Source organism: Capricornis sumatraensis, chromosome 11 (assembly GCF_032405125.1).
Source record: "Capricornis sumatraensis isolate serow.1 chromosome 11, serow.2, whole genome shotgun sequence".
Classification (NCBI taxonomy): domain Eukaryota; kingdom Metazoa; phylum Chordata; class Mammalia; order Artiodactyla; family Bovidae; genus Capricornis; species Capricornis sumatraensis.
The window spans coordinates 94,991,548-95,016,620 of record NC_091079.1 but is presented as its reverse complement, the minus strand read 5'-3'; the positions used below and the strand labels follow the sequence as shown (position 1 = coordinate 95,016,620).

Below are 25,073 nucleotides of genomic sequence, written 5' to 3'. Positions count from 1 at the left end.
TGCAACAGCAAAACAAAATAAAAAATCATCCATTTTTAAAAAAATGAGCAAAGGATCTGAAGAGACATTTTTCCAAAGATTTACAGACAGCCAACAGGTACATGAAAAGGTATTCAACATCACTAATCACCGGGGGGAAGCAGATTAAGACCATAATGAAATCTCACCTCACACCTGTTAGAATGGCCATTATCGAAAAGACATGATATAGCCGATCTTAATTCATAAAGTGCATGGAAACATTTCAGTAAACAAATCAGGTAATGTTTAACACATAATGCCTGGCTACAGTAATGGTTCAACGAATGTTAGCTGTTATTATCTAAACTATGATCATTTCACTAAAATGGAATCTTTAACTCACCAAAGCTCTAATTTGGAAACTTGAGGCTAATCTCATACTTAATACTCCTCCTGATGAAAGTGAAAGAGGAGAGTGAGGAGAGTGAAAAGTTGGCTTAAAGCTCAACATTCAGAAAACTAAGATCATGGCATCTGGTCCCATCACTTCATCGCAAATAGATGGGGAAACCATGGAAACAGTGGCTGAGTTAATTTTTCTGGGCTCCAAAATCACTGCAGATGGTGACTGCAGCCATGAAATTAAAAGACGCTTACTCCTTGGAAGGAAAGTTATGACCAACCTAGACAGCATAGTAAAAAGCAAAGACATTACTTTGTCAACAAAGGTCTGTCTAGTCAAGGCTATGGTTTTTCCAGTGGTCATGTATGGATGTGAGAGTTGGACTATAAAGAAAGCTGAGGGCGGAAGAATTGCTGCTTTTGAACTGTGGTGTTGGAGAAGACACTTGGACTGCAAGGAGATCCAATCAATCCATGCTAAAGGAGATCAGTCCTGGGTGTTCATTGGAAGGACTGATGTTGAAGCTGAAGCTCCAATACTTCAGCCACCTGATGCGAAAAGCTGACTCACTGGAAAAGACCCTGATGCTGGGAAAGATTGAGGGCAGGAGAAGGGGACAGTGGAGGATGGGATGGTTGGATGGCATCATCAACTCAATAGATATGGATTTGGGTGGACTCTGGGAGTTGGTGATGGACAGGGAGGCCTCGCATGCTGTGGTTCATTGGGTCGCAAAGAGAAGGACATGACAGAGCGACTGAACTGAATACTCCTCCCATTCCTCTGTTCACATCATGAAACATCAACCCATGTGGCTATAAGCTCTTCCAAGGAAAGGTATCTATCCTTACGGTCATTCATCCCTCCCTCACCCCAGAACTCTGAACATACCAGGCAATCAAAAATGTGTATTTAAAATAATGAAGCCTCTAGTTCCAAACGATACATACCCAAAGCGCAACCTCACCCTTCCACCCTGTTTCAGAGATTACACAAACCAAGACCAGTCTAACAGAAATGCCAAAACTGGGATGACAATCCATCCCAACATCCTTCCTTAACATTATGCAGATGAAGCGAGAAACTCGAAAATAATTTTTTAAACCTACATAGCAAAAAAGTCTGAGTCGCAGGAATTTTCAGAATCACACCGCAAGCTTTCCCAGGTCCGACAGACTGACAGCCTCAGGAGCCGTCACCGTATCGGGCCATCACTGAAAGGGAAAAGCATCTCACGGCGGTCAAGGTCTTTCTCCCCACTGTCCCCCAGGTATTCACACAGGAGACAGGCAGGAGCAGGTTCTCCCGGGCCCTCGCTCCTCCTCCGACCCCGGTTTTCAGCGAGGAAAGCACGCTTGCCCAAAAGGGAGGACCTACATCCCTTGCGGCCACGGGAGTGCTCCAGGCGCACGGCCCCGAGATCCATCCTCAGCTCCCCACACACCCTAAGGCGACGCGGGGCCCCTGGGCCTCAAGAAGGAAGGCGCCGCCGGAGAACAGTCGCTGGGGGAGGAAAGCGGGAGAGCTGGGGCGGCGAAGGTACCTCAGAGGCGCCGAGTCGCCAAGGAACGCGCTGCCCCAGGCCGCCGGCAGCACCTGCCGGAAGTCGAAGTCCCCGGGCCGCGCTACATCCCACTGGGAGAAGGCGCCACGGGCGCGCGGCTAGCGCCATGTTGTATAACTCGCAGGGCCGACCTTTAACCTCTTCCGCCGCAAGGAGCAGGGCGGAGCTAAAGGCGTTTCGCCTCTCCAGAGGGAGTCGCGCCTGCCCACTTCCGGTTTCACGCCTGCTTCCGGTTTCACGCCTGCTTCCGGTTCCGCGCGGCATCTTCCGGCACACTGCGTCCGCGGGCGGGAAAAGCCCAATTGGGTGGGACGTAGTAGTTTTTCGCCCGTGCGCGCGCTGGGGTGCGGCCCGGAAGATAGTGCCTTTCTGGCTGCAGACTTCTACCCATCCTAGAAATCTGTCTTGGCTTTGGCACAAGGGCCGATCAGCATTCCATAGTTTATGTATGCAAATAAAAAACGATTTTTAAAAAAACATCTCTGCTGCCTCCAGAGGTGGGGAGAATGCTGGTACTGGAGGGTCCGTTAAGGAAATAAATGCTTAGGAGGATTAAACTGTTCTATGTAAAGGAAAGAATGAAGGAGGAGGAGGATGTCAGAGAGAAGCCAGAGACAAAGAATGACCAGCCTAGGGACTTCCCTGGTGGTCCAGTGGCTAAGAATCCATACTTCCAAGTTAGGGGGCCTGGGTTCCATCCCTTGTCAGGGAACTGATCCCACATGTTGCAACTAAGAGTCCACAATCTGCACCTAACAAGGGGCTTAGCTGAATAAACAATGTCCAGCCCACACTGATCCAGTAAGAAGGACTAGAGAGAGGAAGCCTTCGGGCGGAAGGTTAATGGCTGTTGTATGCTTTGGATTGTATGGTATGAAACCCCTGGCTTCCCTCAAAATATTCAGTACTGTGTGCCTTGCTTCTCACTGGACCACAATTCTTTTGGAGGGAAAGAAGAGGTTTTGAACCTACCTCAGAGTTGATGTGAGAGAAAATACAGGCTGAAAACCTAGTATATGGATCATATATATAGCAACTGAACTGAACTGAACTGATGAAAAAATTTTATGGGCAATAAGGGAAGATAGTTACAGGGTTTTTTTTTTTTTTTTAAATAAGGTTACACTTATATAGTACTCAATACTACATAGTGAATTAACACACACTTTCATTTCATTAGTCTTCCCTGGTGGCTCAGGTGGTAAAGCGTCTGCCTGCAATGTGGGAGACCTGGGTTCGATCCCTGGGTTGGGAAGATCTCCTGGAGAAGGAAATGGCAACCCACTCCAGTACTCTTGCCTGGAGAATCCCATGGACGGAGGAGCCTGGTAGTCTACAGTCCATGGAGTCGCAAAGAGTCGGACACTACTGAGCAACTTCACTTTCATTTCATTTGATCTTCCCAACTACTTTGTGAAGTGGTATCCAAAATTAATAAACAGGTGAACTATAGCTTAAAGAGTTTTATTATTCAAGGATACATAGCTGGTAAATATTGGTTGGTCGTTGCTCATTCCTGTCCAACTCTTTGCAACCCCATGGACTGTAAGCCACCAGGCTCCCCTGTCCATGAGATTTTTCAGGCAAGAATACTGGAGTTGGTTGCCATTTCCCCCTTCTAGGGGATTTTCCCAACCCAGGGATCTAACTCCCATCTCCTGTGTCTCCTGCATTGTCAGGCAGATTGTTTATCATGGAGCCATCAGGAAAGACCAGCAAATACTGCTAGAAGAGTTGAATTCATGTCTTCTAAAAACAAGTTCAAAGCTTCTTCTATGTAATTTCTCCTTCCACCATTTGATCAACCACATTTCTTCAGGATTATATCAGTGATATCCCTATTGTGTTTATTTTTAAAGTAGTTTGTAAAAGATATACAGGTCCTCTTCATAATTTACTTTCTTTAAAAAAAAAAGGTTTTCTACTGGTAACTTTCTCAATATTGCTGAATAATAGGCTTTTACCACTGAATGCCATCATAATCCTGAGATTGACTTTCTGATATTTAAACCAGAGTTAAAATTTTAATTAGATTTTTTTATTTTGAAAAAAAAATCTAGATCCTTAGAAAAGTTGCGAGAAATCTCATATTTTCTTCACCTAAATTCATCCATTATTAACATTTTGTTACATTATCTTTGTTTAAATATTTTACATATAACATGCATATTATATTCCTGTTATTATTTTTTATTATTGAACTTGTTAAGAGTAGATTACACATATCATGACTCTTCAAACCCAGAAACAAGGACATTCTCTTATTTAGTCCTAGTGAAGTGAAGCGAAGGTCGGTCAGTTGTTTCCAACTCTTTGCAACCCCATGGACTATACAGTCCATGGAATTTCCCAGGCCAGAATACATGAGTAGGTAGCCTTTCCCTTCTCCAGGGGAGCTTCTCAACCCAGGGATCAAACCCAGGTCTCCCACATTGCAGGCAGATTCTTTACCATCTGAGCTACCAGGGAAGCTCAATAATACTGGAGTGGGTAACCTATCCCTTCTCCAGCAGATCTTCCCCACCCAGGAGTCAAACCAGTGTCTCCTGCATTGCAGTTTAGTCCCAGTACAATGATCAAATTCAGGAAATCAAAGTAGACAGAATATTATTGTTTACTATACAGGATCTGCTTACTGTCCCAATGCTGTCCTTCATAGTAACAATTTTTCCCCAACTCAGATCAAATCCTGATTACTTGTATTTAATTTGTTTCTCTAGTCTCCTCAAGTCTGGGATATTTCTCTCTTGGCTCCAGGGAAAGTATCTTTGCTTACCTCCCTTGAGCCTCAGATTTCCCTCTGTGATATTTTTTTCTGTAAATTAGACTGTGTCGTGTGTGTGTGTGTGTGTGTGTGTGTGTGTCTGTGTGTGTGTATGTGTGTGTGCCCTCAGTCATGTCCAACTCTTTGCAACCCAATGAACTGTAGCCCACAAGGGGTCCTCTGTCCTTCCCAGTCCACTTACTTCCTTGTAACCCTCCCCCTTCCCCTGATCACACTGCACTATTCCTTACCTAGGTAATTCCTATTCATCTTTCAATTCTCAGTCCAAATGTTACTTCCTCAGAGAAAATTTTCTTGATTCCCCTTAGTATATTTTCATTTTCTTTATGACTCTAAACACATTTACACTTTTCATCATTTCTTTTATATATTTGTGATTATTTGTCAATCTGGAGTAAATTTTAAAGATAGCAATGATAAGATTCAATAATATGTGCCTTCATTATACTGTAAACTCAATGATGTGTTAGATTTTTGCATATAACTGGGCCTGGAACAATTTCTTCACTCATTAAACAAATATATTTTGCTCTTCTATAGTATGCCTGATATTCTTCTAGGCTGAATGAATAATTCTTAGTGGAGTATATATTTCAGCTGGGAAGAGATAGTAAGCAAGATAAACAATATGAGAGATAATAAAAGATATATAATGTGTGTGTTAGTCGCTCAGTCGTGTCTGACTCTTTGCAACCCCATGGACTATAGCCCACCTGGCTCCTCTGACCATGGGATTCTCCAGGCAAGAATACTGGAGTGGGTGGCCATTGCCTTCTCCAAATATATGAGACAGTGCTAAATGCTGAAAAGGAAGATAAGCAGGAAGGGGTATAGAGTATACCTCTTTGTAGGCATTACAGTTTTAAATAGGGTGGTGGCCACAGATGAAATCACTGAGTGAGAAGGAGGAATGAGTCACTGAAGATATGTGAGGGCAAAGCATATCATGTGGGGGGGAATGACAGTGCAAAGGCCTGAATTTGGAAGTCAAGCGACATTTTCTCTGAACACAAGGGCTTCCCTGGTGGCTCAGATGGTAAACAGTGTGCCTGCAATGCAGGAGACCCAGGTTTGATCCCTGGGTCAGGAAGATCCCCTGGAGTAGGAAATGGCAACCTGCTCCAGTATTATTGCCTGGAAAATTCCATGGACAGAGGACCCCTTGTGGGCTACAGTTCATTGGGTTGCAAAGAGTTGGACATGACTGAGGACACACACACATACACACACACAGACACACACACACACACGACACAGTCTAATTTACATTTTAATTAGATTCATATGACAGTTTTGAAAACAGACTCGGGGAGCTGGTAAGGAAGCAGTTACTAGGATGATACTGTAATCTAGAAAGAAATTGTGGTGACTTGGACTAGGGTGGAAAATAGAATCCAGACGTAATTTGAAGGCAGGGTTGATGGAATTAGCCAACACCCTGGACCAGATGAGGCGGGATCTGAGAAAGGCAAAGATTTCTCCAAATGTTTTGGCCCAAACAGCTGGAAGGAAGCTTTGACATTGCTTGAGATAGAGAAGACTCTGGGAGATACAGATTTGGGAAGGACGATCGAGGGTATATTTGTACATTAAGATTTGAAATGATTATTAGACATATGTGTTAGCTAGTCTTCAAGATGGCCCACAATGGTTCTTACCTCCTGAATATACTCCTTTGTGGGATTCCCTCTCAAATTAGATATAGTTAGTTCAGTTCAGTCGCTCAGTCATGTCCAACTCTTTCCGACCCCATGAATCACAGCACGCCAGACCTCCTTGTCCACCAACTCCCAGAGTTCACTCAAACTCATGTCCATGGAGTCGGTGATGCCATCCAGCCATCTCATCCTCTATTATCCCCTTCTCCTCCTGCCCCTAATCCCTCCCAGCATCAGGGTCTTTTCCAATGAGTCGTTTCTTTGCATCAGGTGGCCAAAGGATTGGAGCTTCAGCTTCAACATCAGTCCTTCCAATGAACACCCAGGACTGATCTCCTTTAGGATGGACTGGTTGGATCTCCTTGCAGTCCAAGGGACTCTCAAGAGTCTTCTCCAACACCACAGTTCAAAAGCATCAATTCTTCCGCACTCAGCTTTCTTCACAGTCCAGATCTCACATCCATACATGACCACTGGAAACACCATAGCCTTGACTAGACGGACCTTTGTTGGCCAAGTAATAGCTCTGTTTTTTTACTATGCTGTCTAGGTTGGTCATAACTTTCCTTCCAAGGAGTAAGCATCTTTTAATTTCATGGCTGCAATCACCATCTGAAGTGATTTTGGCCCCGCCCCCCCCGCCAAAAATAAAGTCTGACACTGTTTCCACTGTTTCTCCATCTATTTGCCATAAAGTGACGGGACCAGATGCCATGATCTTCGTTTTCTGAATGTTGAGCTTTAAGCCAACTTTTTCACTCTCCTCTTTCACTTTCATCAAGAGGCTTTTTAATGTTAAGTTCCTCTTCACATTTTGCCATAAAGGTGGTGTCATCTGCATATCTGAGGTTATTGATATTTCTCACGGCAATCTTGATTCCAGCTTGTGCTTCTTCCAGCCGAGTGTTTCTCATGATGTACTCTGCATAGAAGTTAAATAAGCAGGGTGACAATATACAGCTCTGATATACTCTTTTTGCTATTTGGAACCAGTCTATTGTTCCATGTCCAGTTCTAACTGTTGCTTCCTGACCTGCATACAGGTTTCTCAAGAGGCAGGTCAGGTGGTCTGGTATTTCCATCTCTTTCAGAATTTTCCACAGTTTATTGTGATCCATATAGCCAAAGGCTTTGGAATAGTCAATAAAGCAGAAATAGATGTTTTTTCTGGAACTCTCTTCCTTTTTCCATGATCCAGCGGATGTTGGCAATTTGATCTGTGGTTCCTCTGCCTTTTCTAAAACCAGCTTAAACATCTGGAAGTTCACAGTTCACGTATTGCTGAAGCCTGGCTTGGAGAATCTTGAGCATTACTTTACTAGCGTGTGAGATGAGTGCAATTGTGTTGTAGTTTGAGCATTCTTTGGCATTGCCTTTCTGTGGGATTGGAATGAAAACTGACTTTTTCCAATCCTGTGGCCACTGCGGAGTTTTCCAAATTTGCTGGCATATTGAGTGCAGCATAGCACTTTCATAGCATCATCTTTCAGGATTTGAAATAGCTCAACTGGAATGCCATCACCTCCACTAGCTTTGTTCATAGTGATGCTTTCTAAGGCCCACTTGACTTCACATTCAAAGATGTCTGGCTCTAGGTGAGTGATCACAGCATCGTGATTATCTGTGTTGTGAAGATCTTTTTTGTACAGTTCTTCTGTGTATTCTTGCCACCTCTTCTTAATAGGTCCATACATTTCTGTCCTTTATTGAGCCCATCTTTGCATGAAATGTTCCCTTTGTATCTTTAATTTTCCTGAAGAGATCTCTAGTCTTTCCCATTCTGTTCTTTTCCTCTATTTCTTTGCACTGATCACTGAAGAAGGCTTTCTTATCTCTCCTTGCTATTCTTTGGAACTCTGCATTCAAATGCTTATATCTTTCATTTTCTCCATCTTTGGCTGCAGAATATAATCAATCTGATTTCGGTGTTGACCATCTGGTGATGTCCATGTGTAGAGTCTTCTCTTGTGTTGTTGGAAGAGGGTGTTTGCTATGACCAGTGTGTTCTCCTGGCAAAACTCTATTAGCCTTTGCCCTGCTTCATTACGTACTCCAATGCCAAATTTGCCTGTTACTCCAGGTGTTTCTTGACTTCCTACTTTTGCATTCCAGTCCCCTATAATGAAAAGGACATCTTTTTTGGGTGTTAGTTCTAAAAGATCTTGTAGGTCTTCATAGAATCGTTCAACTTCAGCTTCTTCAGCGTTACTGGTTGGGGTGTAGGCTTGGATTACCATGATATTGAATGATTGCCTTGGGAATGAACAGAGATCATTCTGTCGTTTTTGAGATTGTATCCAAGTATTGCATTTTGGACTCTTTTGTTGACCATGATGGCTACTCCATTTCTTCTAAGGGATTCCTGCCCACAGTAGTAGATATAATGGTCATCTGAGTTAAAATTTCAAATTAGATATAGACTGGTTTATTTGACCACCGGAATATGGCAAAAGTGATTGTATATGACTTCTGAGGCTAAATTGTAAGTCTCATTAAGCTTCTGCTGTGGTCTTTTAGATTGTTTGCCCCGGGGCAACTCAGGAGCCTTAGGATACTCAAGCAGCCCTGTTGAGAGGTGCCAGTTGGAAAGGAACTGAGGTCTCCCACCAGCAAAGTGCACCACTGTTACATGTAAGCAAGCCATCTTGGAAGTGGATCCTCCAGCCCCAGAAGATGGCTGCAACCCTGAAGAACACCTGCCTGCAATTCTCATGAGAGATGATGAGCCAGAACCACAAAGCTAAGCCACTCTGAAATTCCTGAGACTCAGAATCTATATAATAAATGACTACTTTATTTTAGTTGTCAGTCAGTTCAGCCTCTCAGTAGTGTCCGACTCTTTGCAACCCCATGGACTGCAGCATGCCAGCCTTCCTGTCCATCACCAACTCCCGGAGTTCACTCAAACTCATGTCCATTGAGTCGGTGATGCCATCCAATCATCTCATCCTCTGTCGTCCCCTTCTCCTCCTGCCTTCAATCTTTCCCAGCATCAGGGTATTTTCCAGTGAGTCAGTTCTTCATATCAGGTGGCCAGAGTATTGAAGTTTCTGCTTCAACATCAGTCCACCGAATAAACACCCAGGACTGATTTCCTTTAGGATGGACTGGTTGAATCTCCTTGCAGTCCAAGGGACTCTCAAGAGTCCCACACCACAGTTCAAAAGCATCAATTCTTTGACACTCAGCTTTCTTTATAGTCCAACTCTCACATCCACACATGACCACTGGAAAAACCATAGCTTTGATGAGATGGACCTTTGTTGGCAAAGTAATGTCTCTGCTTTTTAATATGCTGTCTAGGTGGGTTATAACTTTTTCCTTTCCTTAGTCATATCTCATTGAATATAATTTTTTATTGGAGTATAATTGCTTTACAATGTTGTGTTAGTTTGTGCTGTACAACAAGGGAAATCAGCTATATGAATACATATACCCTCTCCAGCTCAGCCCTTCCTCGCTCCTTCCTGCCCATCCCACCCCTCCTGGTGTCACAAAGCACCACGCTGAGCTCCCCATGCTGCCCAACAATCCGTTTTACACGATTGGGTATGTATGTCAATGCTACTCTCTCGATTCATTTTACCCTCCCTTTCCCTGTTGTGTCCACAAGCCCTTGTTCTAGGTCTGCATCTCTATTCCTGCCCTGCAAATAGTGTCATCAACACTATTTTTCTAGATTCCATGTATATTGTTTTCCTTTTCTGACTTACTTCATTTTATATGACAGAGTCTGGGTTCATCCACATCATGACCAATGACCCAGTTTCATTCCTTTTTATGGCCGAGTAATATTCTGCTCTCAAAGAGTCGGACACGACTGAGCGACTGAACTGAACTGAACTGAACTGAATATTCCATTGTATGTATATACCACATCTTCTTTACGCATTCATCTATTGATGTACATTTAGGTTGCTTCCATGTCCTGACTATTATAAATAGTGCTGCAGTGAACACTGGAGTACATGTATCTTTTTCAGTTATGATTTTCTCAGGGTATATGCCCAGTAGTGGGATAATAAATGATTACTTAATTGCAAGCCCCTAAATTTGGTGTAATCTGTTATAGAGTAGTAGATAACTAATACACCCCGAAAGTAGGAAGCTGGAATCTAGAGTTTGGAAGTTTGGTAACCTTCACAATATAGATGAGGGGCCTCCCTGGTGGCCCAGTGGTTAAGAATCTGCCTGCCAAGGCAGTGGACTTGGGTTCAACCCCACAAGCCTTGGAGCAACTAAGCTCATGTGCCACAACTACTAAACACTCATTCTAGATCCTGCAAGTCTCAACTACTGAGCCAAGTGCTACAACTACTGAAGTTCATGTGCCCTAGAGCCTGTGTTCTGAAACAAGAGAAGTCACCATAATGAGAAGCCCGTGTTCTACAACGAAGAGTTGCACACACTCACAGCAACTAAAGAAAGCCCATGCACACAAAATACATAATAAATAAATAATTTTTAAAAAGAATATAGATGAGTTTCAAAGCTGTAAGGCTAGATGAGATAGCTAAAGGTATGGATGAAGATAGAAAAAAGAAAAGTCAAGATCTAAACCCTGGGGCACTCCAGTGTAAGAACTGGGAATAGGAGGATCAAAAATCAAAGGCTATAAGAAGGAATAACCAGTGAAGCAGAAGAACACCAAAAGAATATATATATATTTGTATTTCTCATTCATTTTAGCATCCCTTTTCATCCCTTTAATTCTCTGGCAGGTGTTTAGTCCCATGGCTATTTGTTCTTTGTTTCTAGAACCTTGTTATGCCTGATACATAATAATCATTCAATACATGTTGAATAAGTGAGCACATAAATAAGTACAAAAGTAGAATGGAATTAAGACTATAGTTTGAGAAGAATAAATAAGTTAATCAGCAATGGCACTGTCCATTTAAATGAGAGAATGCTTATTGGATACTAAAAGTACAAAACCATTTCATTGTCTCTGCTCCCAATGGTAGTGGAGACAGAGGTCATCAAAGTTAGGTATTGACATTATGTATTCTGGAAATTTTGAAACTTGCAACAAAATTAAGGTACCCAAGGACCTTCACTTTACTGTTAAAACAGAATAAAAACCAAAACAGAAAGGTTGTTTTTACCAATCTTTTAGTAAAAACAAAATAAGATACTTCTCTTTCATTCCTGCTATGTTCCAACCACAAAGATATTGCTTCTGTTCCTGCAGTTTGCTAAGTCTAGACTTGCCTTTGTCCCTGCTGTCTTTCCTCTGCCTTCAGATCTTCTTTACATGACTGGATCTTTCAATAAAATATCATAACCTTACCGAGGCCTTCCCTGTCTGAATAGGCTCTCATTATCCTCAAGTCCCTTTCTATCACATTGTGTTCTTGTTCATTCACCCAGTCGTGTCTGAATCTTTGTGACCCCATGAACTGCAGCACGCCAGGGCTCCCTGTCTCTCACCATCTCCTGGAGTTTGCGCAAGTTCATGTCCATTGCATCAGTGATACCATCCAGCCATCTCATCCTCTGAAGCCCTCTTTACCTCCTGCCCTCAATTTCTTCCCAGCATCAGGGACTTTTCCAATGAGATGGCTCTTCACATCAGGTGACCAAAATACTAGTGCTTCATCTTCAGCATCTGTCCTTCCAGTGACTATTCAGGGTTGATCTCCCTTAAGAATGACTTATTTGATCACCTTGCTGTCCAAGGGACTCGCATGAGTCTTCTCCAGCATCACAGTTCAAAGGCATCCATTATTTGGCCTTCTGTCTTCTTTATGGTCCAGCTCTCACAACTGTACATGACCACTGGGAAGACCAGAGCCTTGACTGTATAGAACTTTGTCAGCAGAGTAATGTCTCTGCTTTTCAACACACTGTCTAGGTTTGCCATAGCTTCTACCACATTAGTCTGTATTATTTTCCTCATAGTACAATAATGTGAACAATAATCCATGTCAAGTTTGCAACAATGAGCTTTACTCAAGGGCCTTGGGAATTGCAATTTGGGAGACAGGGACTTGGGTAAAAACCAGAAGAGTGCTTCTGGAAAGAGTCAGGGGCTTATAAAGGCAGATACTACGAGACTGTTAAAGCTGTCTGGTGAGAATTATGGCTGTTTCTGATGCAGAAAAGAAGATATTTGTTCTTAATGGGGAGCTGTTACTAGGGTCAGATAAATATCTTGAGTCTCATGGGCTTTGGGCAGATGGCTTGGATGCTCCTCCTAAGAGTCCACCTGAGCTGAGATGTGCCTGTCTCACTCCCTCCAGGGTTTCTGGCTCCATTTTAGGACGCTCTTTTAGCAATACTGACTCCACTTCGATTTTTCTTTCACAGCACTTATGGTTATCTGAAATCATTTTGGTTCTTTTTAATAACTTATTATTTGTTCTCCCTCTAGAATAGAAGCTTCTGTTTTTCACTAGTTTATCACATCTCTATAGAACAATGCTTGGCATGAAACAAGGATCCAGGAAGTGTTAAATAAATGAAGGAATCTTCACTTGCTTTGGTATGATTATACTTTGCATATTTTTGGATTAAAAGAAAAGCTTGGTTTAGAAGTCTGTATTTCTTCATTTACTTTCCCATATCTTCTGTAATTAAAAAAATCATTCTTTTCCCATTTTTCTATTTTTTTTGAAAGCAATTTATACTTAAGATACTAACCCTTTCTTTGAAAGTCAGGTTTGTAGCAAATATTTTTTTCTCATGTTTGCCTATTGATCTTTGCCCCGTTTTTTGGGGTGGAAGTTCAAATTTCAAGTAGTCAAATGTAGCAATGTTTTCCATAATACTGATAATTTGTTTTATCTCAGGCAGCAAGTCACAGTTAGGTGGGATGCTTAGAGAGTACTTTGAATCTGTGAATTCGGGCAGTAAGCCAACTACTTAGCTATCAAATCTCAAGTTAGTCGTATTTTTCTCATTTGCAAAATGGGGATAATGGCACTAAATACGTCACAAAACTGTGAGGACTGAATGAAATTAAGAATATCAAATAATTCCGACAGTGCGCACACTGAAAGCACTCTAACAGTGGTTCAGTTCAGTTCAGTCGCTCAGTCGTGCCCAACTCTTTGCAACCCCATGGACTGCAGCATGCCAGGCCTCCCTGTCCATCACCAACTCCTAGAGTTCACCCAACTCATGTCCGTTGAGTCAGTGATGCTATCCAATCATCTTATCCCCTATCGTCCCCTTCTTGTCCTGCCTTCAATCTTTCCCAGCATCAGGGTCTTTTCCAATGAGTCAGTTCTTCATATCAGGTGGCCAAAGTATTGGAGTTTCAGCTTCAGTATCAGTCCTTACAATGAATATTCAGAACTGATTTCCTTTAGGATTGACTGGTTTGATTTTGCAGTCCAAGGGACTCTCAAGAGTCTTCTCAACGTAACAGAGGGTAGGAGTTAGCACTTGTCTACTTTCATGCTGAACCTGATTCTTTCCTGGTTCACAATGCAGTCTAAATTTTCTCAAATGTAAATTCTTATATTTTCAGGAATTTATTTTGGTGTACCGGATAACTTACTTAAAAAGCCTGAAGTCTACTAGGGGTTTTCAGTAAGAAACCCATCAGAGTTTCGGGCAGGAGTGGCCGAGGTGGGCGGAGCCGGGCTCAGCCCCGCCCGCTCCGCCCCTCAACCGGGCCTCGCCCTCCTCCTCGTCCGGTCCCTCCCTCATCCCCTCCTCGTCCCTCGGCCGGCCCCAGCCTCTCCTCGCCCCTCAGCCCCGCCCCGCCAGCCAGCCCCGCCCCTCTCCCCGCCCCTCCACCCCGCCCCTCTACCGGGCCCCGCCCACCAGCCCTGGCCTGGCCCGCCCCTCGGCCCCGCCCCGCCCTTCGGCCGATCCCCGGAGTTTCCTTGGGCGCAAGGCGACTGGGAGACTGTGCGGTGTCCGCCTGCCGGGTCCTTACGCAGCGATTCCCATCCCTGTGGCCGAGCCGTGAGTGAGGACTCTCCTCTGCTTCGGGCCCGGCGTGGCGGGGTACACGAACCCAGCGGTCCCCTGGGGAGGAGAAGGGGCCGGGTCGGGAGAGCCGAGCTCGCGGGATCCGCGCGACTGGGCCGGGCCGCCCTCGCGCTGCGGGCGCATCCTGGGCTCCGCGCGGCCCGGACTCGGCTGGGCGCATCGGGCCTCTGCAGCCGCTGGACGCGCGATCGGCGACCAGCCCAGGCCCAGAGTTGCCCGACGTCTCCCGGGGGAGCCGGAGCTCCGGGCTCAGCTCCGGGCTACGAGGCGCCGCCTGCGCGTGGCGTCTGGTGCCCGGGACCCCCCAGCCTCCTCCGGCGGGGTGGCGGGCTTGCGGCCCGGGGAGAGACGCGTACTCGTGGTCCGCTCTGTTTCGCTAGTACCGGGGGGAGCGGGGCGCGCCTCGGTAGCGGGGGACCCCAGGGGAGCTGTCAGATCGTGGGGTGGACAAAAGTGACTCCGTCTGGGGGTAACGCAGGAGGCTGCGGGAAGGCGTATCCTAGCGGCTCCAGTTCCGGCTCCAGCTTCGAATTTCTAAGGTTTAGTGTTTTGGGCTCACTACCGCCGAGGGCGTGGAGGAAGTGCCGTAAGGTTTGTTTTGCATTACCAGAACCTCTAGGAGACCGAGCAGACCTATCACTGACGTTGCCTGTGATGGTGATCCACACTTTCTGTTTATCCTCGGTATTATCTTTTCGTGGCTGCCTCTATAACTGCTAATCAGGTAGGAGGAAGAGTGGCATTGAGTGTACCGAGTACTGGTTACAGGATGGCACAAACCCTGCTAGACAACTTTCCTATATGTTAGCTCATTTAGTGCTCACAATCATCAGCTTAAGTGGTATTGCTATTTCATTTCATACTCGAGGAAACTCAGATTGCATAAATTTCCAAATTGCACAAGGGTTAAGTCGTAGTAGCATTAGAGCTGAAATTCAGATCTGTATGATTTCTGCACCCAGGCTTCATGGCCTTATGTTAAAAAACATTATTGGGGCTTTCCTGATGACTCAGTGGTAGAGAATCCAGCTGCTAATGCAGGAGAGGAGGGTTTGATCCCTGGGTTGGGAAGATCCCCTGGAAAAGGAAATGGCAACCCACTCCAGTATTCTTGCCAGGAAGAATCCTATGGACGGAGGAGTCTGGCTGGCTACAGTCCATGGGGTCGCAAAGAGTCAGACATGACTTTGGGATAAGATAGATACCAAGGTTTGAGGTCTAGTCTTTGAGATTTGTTAGCTGTATGACCTTGGGCGGGTTGCTTAGCCTTTTAGGGCCTGTTTCGGCACTTGTAAAATAGAGATAAAATACCTCCTATGTCATAGGGTTGTTATGAAGATTGAATAAGATCATTTTTGGACCACACTTAGCCAAGTGTCTGGCACATAGTGGTGAACTATATATAGCAACATATATCCTGCTGTTGTCATTAATTGGGGACAGCAAACTGCACCTCTGACCGCTGCCAGCCAGAGCCAGACACAGCTTGTGCGGACCTAGAGCACAGGTAGAAGGGGATAGAAGAGTCAGAACAGAAAACTGAGGACAGATGACATGGATGGTAGCAATTATAGGCACGCCAATAGAGTAATCTGTGGTGCCGAGGGCCACTCTTTTGCTTTCATGAGAATTTTTTAAAAGACAGTTCGTTATAGCTGATGAACTGGAAAAACACATCCCACTCTGGGCTGAAAACATTCTGAGAGGTGTCTGGGACAGGACTGTGCTGAGGCTCCCCGCCTGTGAGGGGGAACGCATTTCCACAGGGCCTGGCACAACTTTCAGGATTTCTTCTCCCAGATCAAGCACCTGAAGAAAGGAGAAAGATAGGAGATTTCAGGTTGGGGAAAACAAAGCACCTCTTTGGCTTTTCAGTTCAGTTCAGCTCAGTTCAGTCGCTCAGTTGTGTCCGACTCTGCGACCTCATGAATGCAGCATGCCAGGCCTCCCTGTCTATCACCACCTCCCAGAGTTCACTCAGACTCAAGTCCATCGAGTCGGTGATGCCATCCAGCCATCTCATCCTTTGTCGTCCCTTTCTCCTCCTGCCCACAATCCCTCCCAGCATCAAAGTCTTTCCCAATGAGTCAGCTCTTCATATCAGGTGGCCAAAGTATTAGAGTTTCAGCTTTAGCATCATTCCTTCCAAAGAACACCCAGGACTGATCTCCTTTAGGATGGACTGGTTCGATCTCCTTGCAGTCCAAGGGACTCTCAAGAGTCTTCTCCAATACCACAGTTCAAAAGCATCAATTCTTTGGTGCTCAGCTTTGCCTTTTAAGGGTTGATAAATGGCTGGACACCTCTTCTAATTTTGCCTATAGCTGTGGACTCTTTATAGACAATGATCTTCATTTTCACTCAAAGTGAAGGCAGCCAAGTGTTGCGAATTTGTGTAGCCTCTTTACAGGGCTCTCACTGTTGCCCTGAGCATTCCCTTTGTAGCATGGGTTCAGACACCGCGTTCATACCGCACCCTCGCTCCTGTCGGTTCTCGTGTGGCTTCAGACACAGCTTATTTGCCCTCTTTTGTTTCCGGTGATTCCTGTGATTTCTTTTTTCTCCTACTATTATTCTAGTTTACTTTTTTGTTTCTTTTTTCAAAACTTTATTTAGCCAGTGATTTACTATACTGGAAAATATGCTTGTCAGCATAACTTAGTTAATGTAGTTTGTGAAATTTGATTCAATAACACTTGACCTTCAAGGATTTGTGATTGGCTACTCTTGTGCATCAAAAGCATGATCTTTCAGGTAGCTTTCTCAGCAAGGATTAATACTACTTCCATTGGTGGCATTCAGCAAGTTGAAGAGTCCTACTCTGGCCATTCCTTTAATTTCCCCATTATTATCTTCACCCTATAGGCCAGCCTCCTTCCCACCAATATTTTCCCTTTCTGTTCTTTCTCACGTTATAAGGATTGCTGATTGGTTAAAGTCCAGACAATTAAATAGAATATTTGGTAGAAGATTTAGTAAAAGATTGGCTGAGAAGAAGGTTTAAATTAACTCCTAAAAGTAAAGTATCATAGATTTAATTTGACTACATTATTTGAGTTTCTAATATGATGATCAAAGGCAGACATATATACATTTTATTTATTTAGTTGAAGTATAACTGATCTACAGTACTACATTAATTTCAGGTGCACCAGTGATTCAATATTTTTATACATTACGTTACAAAATGATCACCACTATATATATTTAGGTAAGATTATACCTACAATTCAGCCAGTTATTCTGGTTTAAATCTATTTAGAAGTTGAAACGGGGAGAAAATGGGATTCTTTTGGAGAGACTGTTTACTCTTTTAATATATAACAGCTCATGAGTATGCAGTCATAATTTTTAAAAAGACCTTAAAATTAGTCTATGTGATGGTCAAATTTACCGATATAAATTAGATGGCTAGCATACTAACACAGTTTCCCCATGGAAATAGCAGGAAATTACTACATATTCATTTTAGCAAACAATTTTGAAACAGATGTATTTCAGTTTTGAAATGGACGGTACACTTGGATGTACCAAGTCGCTGTATTATGTCTGGTTCCCGTGAAAATTACCAAAGCAAGAGTGTGGTTGCAACATGTGTTGTCACCAGGCTACTGCAATATGCTGAGCATTTAGTTTACCGTGTCTCTAGATCCTAAGGTGATAGATGGGACATGTTAAGATAGATATCTGAGACTGTAAGGAGAAACTTGTCTTCCTTCCCTCCCCCCGTTTCTTGGTATTTGACTTATTTTATATTAAAAAAAAATAAGCGGGCTTCCCTGGTGGCTCAGTGGTAAAAAAAAAATCCACCTGGCAATGCAGGAGATGCGGCTTTGATCCCTGAATTGGGAAGATCCCCGGTAAAGGAATGGCAACCCGCTCCAGTATTCTCGCCTGAGAAATCCCCTGGACCAAGGAGCCTGGCGGGCTACAGTCCATGAGGTCACCAAAGAGTCGGACAGGACTTAGCAACTAAACAGCAGCAGCAGTAAAAATACACAACCTAAATATATGTGACACTCTCTAGATAAGACAAAAACAACTGTCAGATTTAACATTTTCAGCTCTTTCAACAGAAAGCAAATATGTAAATGACCTTATAAGAACAAAGTGTTTTCTTTAGAGACTCTGCATTCCAGGTCTAAGGGAAGAACACCTGTTGGGTGAGCCGTGTTGGAAGTAATCCACGTCTCCAACTCTCCAGCATGTATTCCACCAGCAGAACCTTTATCACACGCTTTCATAACGCACTGTTTGTTAGATATAACCTAACATCCACACTCCAAGTTTAAGGTTTTATCTTCCCTAAAAACCTTTAACAAAAAATACAGTGTACAATCTGCTTAGCGGTCAGGATTTTTTTAAAAAGAAGGGAAAATTTTAAAAAGTTTTTTTTAATGATGTTATCAAAATAAGTTGATAAAAATATATAAATGTTACACCCATCTGCAATACTTCTTGCTCCCCTTCTGTGCTTTATTTCTGTCTTTGGCACTTACCGTCACCTAGCATACTGTATATCTCCCTACAGTGTAATCACATGAAAGTAGGGATATTTGCCTGCTTTGTTCATTGTTGTCGCCTAATCCCTTAGAACAGTGTCTGACACACAGGCATTCTGTATTTGTTGAGTGAGTATGGAGTGAATGAACTATTAAACTGTTCATCATTGGGAAATATAAAGTGGTTGGCCAGAAAGTTAAAACCGATGAAATGTGTGCACTCAGCATGCAGAAAACGAATATTCTTGAAATCAGGAAATGTATAACATTCCAGGTCCTTTCTCAGCATTACAGACTTTTAAACCTTGAGGACCAAGGAAAGTTTTACACTCTGTAGTTGTTGCAGCTCTAAAAGGAAAGAATTTTCATTATCACTGTTCACCATGAACGAGAGAGGAGCATAAAGTGTTAAAATGTGAAAACGCCTGTCTTGCCCAGTTAAATAGTACATGTGCCCAGCTAAGAAGAGAAATAAGGGAGCCAGGTTTTAGAAAGCATGCTTTCAGAATTGGGCATCGTTGAATAATACAGAGGGTGAGACCTACTGATGGCTGTCCAGCCTCTGGTAGATTGAAGAAGGTAGGCAGTTCTTAAAACGCTCGGAAGGAAGTGAGAACCCCAAAGAACACCAGTAGGTTGCTGTGCCTTAATATAACATCCAACCAGTGCTGAATATCTGGCCAGCAGCTTTACTGTGTCTTTGTTGCTTTTTAGTCGCTAAGTCATGTCCGACTCTTTTGCAACCCCTTGGACTGTAGCCTACCAGGTTCCTCTGTCCATGGATTCTCCAGGTAAGAATATTGGAATGGGTTGTCATTTTCTTCTCCGGGGGATCTTCCCGACCCAGGGATCAAACCCATGTCTCCTGCATTGGCAGGCGGACTCTTTACAATGGAATCTCCAGGAAACTTTAAATTTTCGGTTGAGCACCCTGGAATTTTCTGCTAGGTGATGCAGCTCTGATTTTTATCAAAGCAGGTTTGGTAAAAGATGATTCACTTAGTAGGTCAGGTATGTATAAGTGAAAGTGAAAGTCGCTCAGTTGTGTCTGACTCTTTGCGACCCCATGGACTATACAGTCCGTGGAATTCTTCAGGCCAGAATACTGGAGTGAGTAGCCTTTCCCATCTCCAGGGGATCTTCCCAACCCAGGGATCGAACCCAGGTCTCCTGCATTGCAGGCGGATTCTTTACCAGGTGAGCTGCAAGGGAAGCCCAAGAATACTGGAGTGGGTAGCCCATCCCTTCTCCAAGGGATCTCCCCAACCCAGGAATCAAACCAGGGTCTCCTACATTGCAGGCGGATTCTTTACCAACTGAACTATCAGAAAGATCCACTGGAGATAGGGAAAGGTATGTATACTCTGTAGCTAACTTTGCCAAGATGCATATTTCATAAGGTGAGGCAATATGATGTTATCATTACTTCTCTTATTCACACTTCACTCACTACTTATGGTGAACTGTTCATTTGATATGCTTGAAAGTATAATAATCAGTGACATTTCTAAAATGTATGTACAGTAACCAGGGGATTAGTAAAGCAGGACAACCTGAAGCACATGGTAAGTAAACTGAATGATAGATCAGGCCAGTGTATCTCAGAAATTTCCTAGAGAAATCAAGGAAGGGGCCTTGATTGATTCCTCAAGGATAGGGTAAAACTGCACTAACTCCTTGAGTTTAAAGAAAGAGGGGTCAAGTGACAACTCTTTCATATTAACCTCTGCTGACCCCAGTTCTGCATGGCCAAGTATCAGCAATAGTGTTGGTTTAGATTTTATTCAGGATAATTGAAGAATCTGGAAGTTTAATAAAAAAACAAACAGTGGCCAAAAGCTGATTCCTTCATTCCTGCCATGATATGAACTGAGAGTTAATAATGTGAGATTCTGTGGACGGTTGTAAAATTCACTTCCTTGCTATGCTGCCTGTGCGTAATAGACTGAGCCCTCTGTTTTGTTTGTTGATGTGAATTATTTTTCAAGTCATCTTGGGATGGAGAATTGAATAACAATTTTACGTGAAGGTGCCTCCTTCAGTGGGAAAGTATCTGAATGTATATATTTTTTCAGATATACCTTTTTCAGTAGAGGGAAACACAGTTTGGAAACCTGTATCTTTTTTCTTTTATTTCTTTTCTTGGTTCTTAAAATTTTCTGTTCCTCTTAAAAAAAATTAAGAAAAAATATTTTTAAAGGAGTAGGAACACCTTTAGTTCAGTTCAGTCTCTCAGTCGTGTCCAACTCTTTGCGACTCCATGTTCTGCAAGCGCTCCAGGCCTCCCTGTCCATCACCAACTCCCGGAGTTTACCCAAACTCATGTCCATTGAGTCGGTGATGCCATCCAACCATCTCATCCTCTGTCATCCCCTTCTCTTCCCACCTTCAATCTTTCCCAGCATCAGGGTCTTTTCCAGTGACTCAGTTCTTTGAATCAGGTGGCGAAAGAATTGGAGTTCAGCTTCAACATCAGTCCTTCTAATGAATATTCAGGACTGATTTCCTTTAGGATGGACTGGTTGGATCTCCTTGCTATCCAAGGGACTCTCAAGAGTCTTCTCCAATACCACAGTTCAAAAACATCAATTCATTGGCGCTCAGCTTTCTTCACAGTCCAACTCTCACATCTATACATGACCACTGGAGAAACCATAGCCTTGAATAGACGGACCTTTTTTGGCAAAGTAATGTCTCTGCTTTTTAATATGCTGTCTAGGTTGGTCATAACGTACCTTCCTACCAGCAAGCTGGCACTCCTTCAGTACTAGTTCCTAAACAAGTGCTTTATTCACTGTCATTAAACTGGGATCACAGAACATTAACGGGAAGAAGCCTTAGGAGTTAAAGCGATTGACTCCACTCTTGGCTTTCCCGACTGAAAGAACCCCGAGGCCTAGAGAAACTGTAGCGCTTGCCCTCCTGTGGTGTGACTGACACCGAACTGCTTCCTGTCTGTCCTGGTGAGCTCCTGCCGGTTCCTTCTGCACACTGAAAAGAACACGTGCCCTTCTGTCTGTTTTTATGCATCTGTACTTCATTCCCTATCCCCATGTGTAGTATCCCACGGCAAGGATAAAAAAAAAAAAAAATTGTGGGCATCCCTATCTTGTGAATACTGGGCAAACTCAGTGGACTTTTGTTTACTGTGAGGTTTTTGATCTCAGAGTCTCAGCTGTTAAATGCAGTGTGTTCTGAGGATAGTTTTGCCGCCTTAAGCTGGTCCAGCAGTTCCCTCTGAGAACACTGAGATCCCGTGACCCTGTGTAGATCTGCGTGTGTGGGGACTTTACAGAGAAAATACTTTCTTAGCCTGAAGTAGTTTACAATCTCATGGGCTGTCTTGAAGAGAAACTGCTGCGATGTAAATATAAACCTTTCAGCTCTTCCCAGTCTGTGGCAAGTTAGTGTTATTCTGTTTACATTTGTTTCAGAATATAGTAATAGTTATAGTATAAATATTAATCTTTAATTTTGTACGATCCTATTCATTAAGTTGTGCTGGGCTGAATATTAATTTGACGTGCTAACTAAAAGGTCATAAGGAAATTAATTAGAAAATATTGGTGCAGTATTAAATAATGATTAATTAGAGGCTCTAGTGCCCTCAGGGCATTCTGGCAAGAGGGGGGAATAATCTAAGTGCTTTCTTTGGCCTTGCTACTTATTAGCTTGTTCATCTAGGGTAATTAACCTTTTTGGATAAACTCATTTTTTAAAATGGATACTATGCATTGTTTTGAAAATGTAACAATGTGCTAAAAATTATCAATATATTCAGAGGCAATCTAGTTATTTGCAGGCTTACTATTATAGTTATAGCTATGATGTATTGACCTCTTACCATATAGTAGTGCTCCTTGTCCTGGCCAATTCACTAGGATTTTTTTTGGAGAGCACAGAATAAAATATACTATTTGGAAGCACTTTGAAAACTGCAAAAGGCAAACCCGCAGATTATCCACATGAATGGAATTGTTAACTTTTTCCTTTCCCTCTGTCCTTCCCTTCTCCGCTCCCCCAGTCTCTACTTAAAGGGGTAAAATAATCCAGTAGCAAGTGACAGTAGGAATGCGAATGCTTTTATAGCGGAGTATAGTTTTAATCCTCAGTTTTGAGGATTAAAAACCTCCGAGGTGTCCTGTTGCTCTGTCTGAGCCACGGTTTGGATATCTCTGGACACAGAGAGAGCCAGGGGTTTATGCTGTCTTCTGTTTGCGTCCCTCCTTCCTCGGCATTCACAGCACATGGAAGATACTGTGTTGAGTGACTGGGTGGCCCAGTGTGCTCATCATGAGCTCCAAGATCTTATATTGTTGCAGCACCCCTCCCCCCAGCCCGCTGTCCTTAGCGCAGTGATTGGTATATAGTTGGAGAAGGCAATGGCACCCCACTCCAGCGTTCTTGCCTGGAGAAGTGGACGCTGGTGCGCTGCAGTCCATGGGGTCACAAAGAGTCGAACACGACTGAGCGACTTCACTTTCACTTTTCACTTTCCTGCATTGGAGAAGGAAATGGCACCCCACTCCAGTGTTCTTGCCTGGAGAATCCCAGGGACGGGGGAGCCTCATGGGCTGCCATCTATGGGGTTGCACAGAGTTGGACACGACTGAAGCGACTTAGCAGCAGCAGCAGCAGGTATATAGTACCCTCAGAATATACATCTGTTGGTTTGACCTGGGGCTTCCAGGTAGGGTGGCAGCTCTTGGATTTACTGCCATCTGACCCTTTTCCCACTTTGTTTGGAGGGGGATCCTTGTTGCCTTTGGGAGTCATGCAGTCTGAGAGCCCTTGTCTAGGCATGCACTGCTGATGCTGCTGGGCCGCCTTCCAGCTGCCCCAGGGCGGCCCCGGTTCCCTTTCAGAGGAGGTCGATGCAGGACATGCTGTGGCTATCAGTTAGTGAGTCATGATGCTGGAACCAGGAGAAACCTTTGTGGGCATTTTAATATTGCCAGACTCCTCAATTTGTTGGAGAAGGGAATAGAAACCTACTCTAGGATTCTTGCCTGGAGAATGCCATGGACAGAGGAGCCTGGCGGGCTACAGTCCATGGGGTCACAAAGAGTCGGACCCGACTCAGCTACTTTCACTCACTCATCATTTTGTAGCCAAAGACTGAAGTGTGCTAAAGACACTGGAGGATGGGCACCGACTTTTCCCTCCCGATTGCTTTAGGGCAAATAATGTTAGTGTCGCTGGGCCCCTTGCAACTGTTGCAGTCGCTCAGATGAATAAACTCTACCGAGAGGATCTAGGAAAATCAGCACTACTTACCCCACTCCAGTACTCTTGCCTGGAAAATCCCATGGACGGAGGAGCCTGGCGGGCTGCAGTCCATGGGGTTGCTGAGAGTTGGACACGACTCAGTGACTTCACTTTCACATTTCACTTTCATGCATTGGAGAAGGAAATGGCAACCCACTCCAGTGCTCTTGCCTGGAGAATCCCAGGGACAGCGGAGCCTGGTGGGCTGCCGTCTATGGGGTCACACAGAGTCGGACACGACTGAAGCGACTTAGCAGCAGCACCAGCGCTTGCCTGTAGTCAAGGCTGACTCCTTTGGCAAATTTATTTTGTGTAAATTCCAGAGGTTATTGTGTCATCATTCCAAGATGTTCTTTATAAGCAAGGATGAAAAAGGTGCTTTATGTCTTACTATTTAATAATAAGCCACCAATGCTGAGATAACCAACTGAAATACTTGAGTACTTAATAAAATAATAATCGCTACACTTTGTAGTGTGTCTAATATATGCTGAGCATGCTGCAAACCCACTACCATCAGAAACAGCTGTTTGGATAGGATGCAACAGCTGTAAACAGAGCCGTGAATTCCAGGCAGAGCTGAGTGGACTAGGGTACGCCCTGGACAGCCAGTAATGGTTATTATTATTATTTTTCATCAGAATTGATAAAATCGTGATGTGAGTTGAGGGAAGATGGGTGGGAAGACTTTTAGGAGACTATTACAGTAGGCAAAGGAGCACTATGGAATACCTGAAGTTGTGACTGTGGGTGAAGGAAGAGTCTTGCCTCCACCTTGGAGAGGTTTGGGGCTGTCACAGGCGGCCTCTGCTGCTGAGGGACGATGGAAACGTGGGAGCAGACGAGACTGAAGGATTTTCAGCGAGGGCGTGGGGAAAACCATATGCCTTAAATTTCACACCTCGGGTCCTACTTAAGATATTAGGCCTTAATTTTCAATTCCTTTGATGGATCTGTGTTATATAGTGTTGATTCAGGAAAGTTC

The 25,073-nt window shown here is 43.9% G+C and overlaps 2 protein-coding genes across 4 annotated transcripts in view; one reads left to right on the top strand and one right to left on the bottom strand.

Annotated features, from left to right (window-relative positions):
- The window catches only part of RMDN1 (regulator of microtubule dynamics 1), a 30,900-nt gene extending 28,864 nt beyond the window's left edge, over positions 1–2,036 (bottom strand). For all 3 annotated transcript variants that reach the window (XM_068983447.1, XM_068983449.1, XM_068983450.1), the window contains exon 1: positions 1,908–2,036. In XM_068983447.1, the coding sequence (XP_068839548.1) occupies positions 1,908–2,036 (129 nt within the window). The remainder of the gene's footprint in view (positions 1–1,907) is intronic.
- Positions 2,037–14,214: 12,178 nt separating this feature from the next.
- CPNE3 (copine 3) overlaps positions 14,215–25,073 on the top strand; it is a 45,318-nt gene continuing 34,459 nt past the window's right edge. Inside the window, exon 1 of the mRNA XM_068983893.1 lies at positions 14,215–14,291. The gene's annotated coding sequence lies outside the window, so the exon portion shown is untranslated. The remainder of the gene's footprint in view (positions 14,292–25,073) is intronic.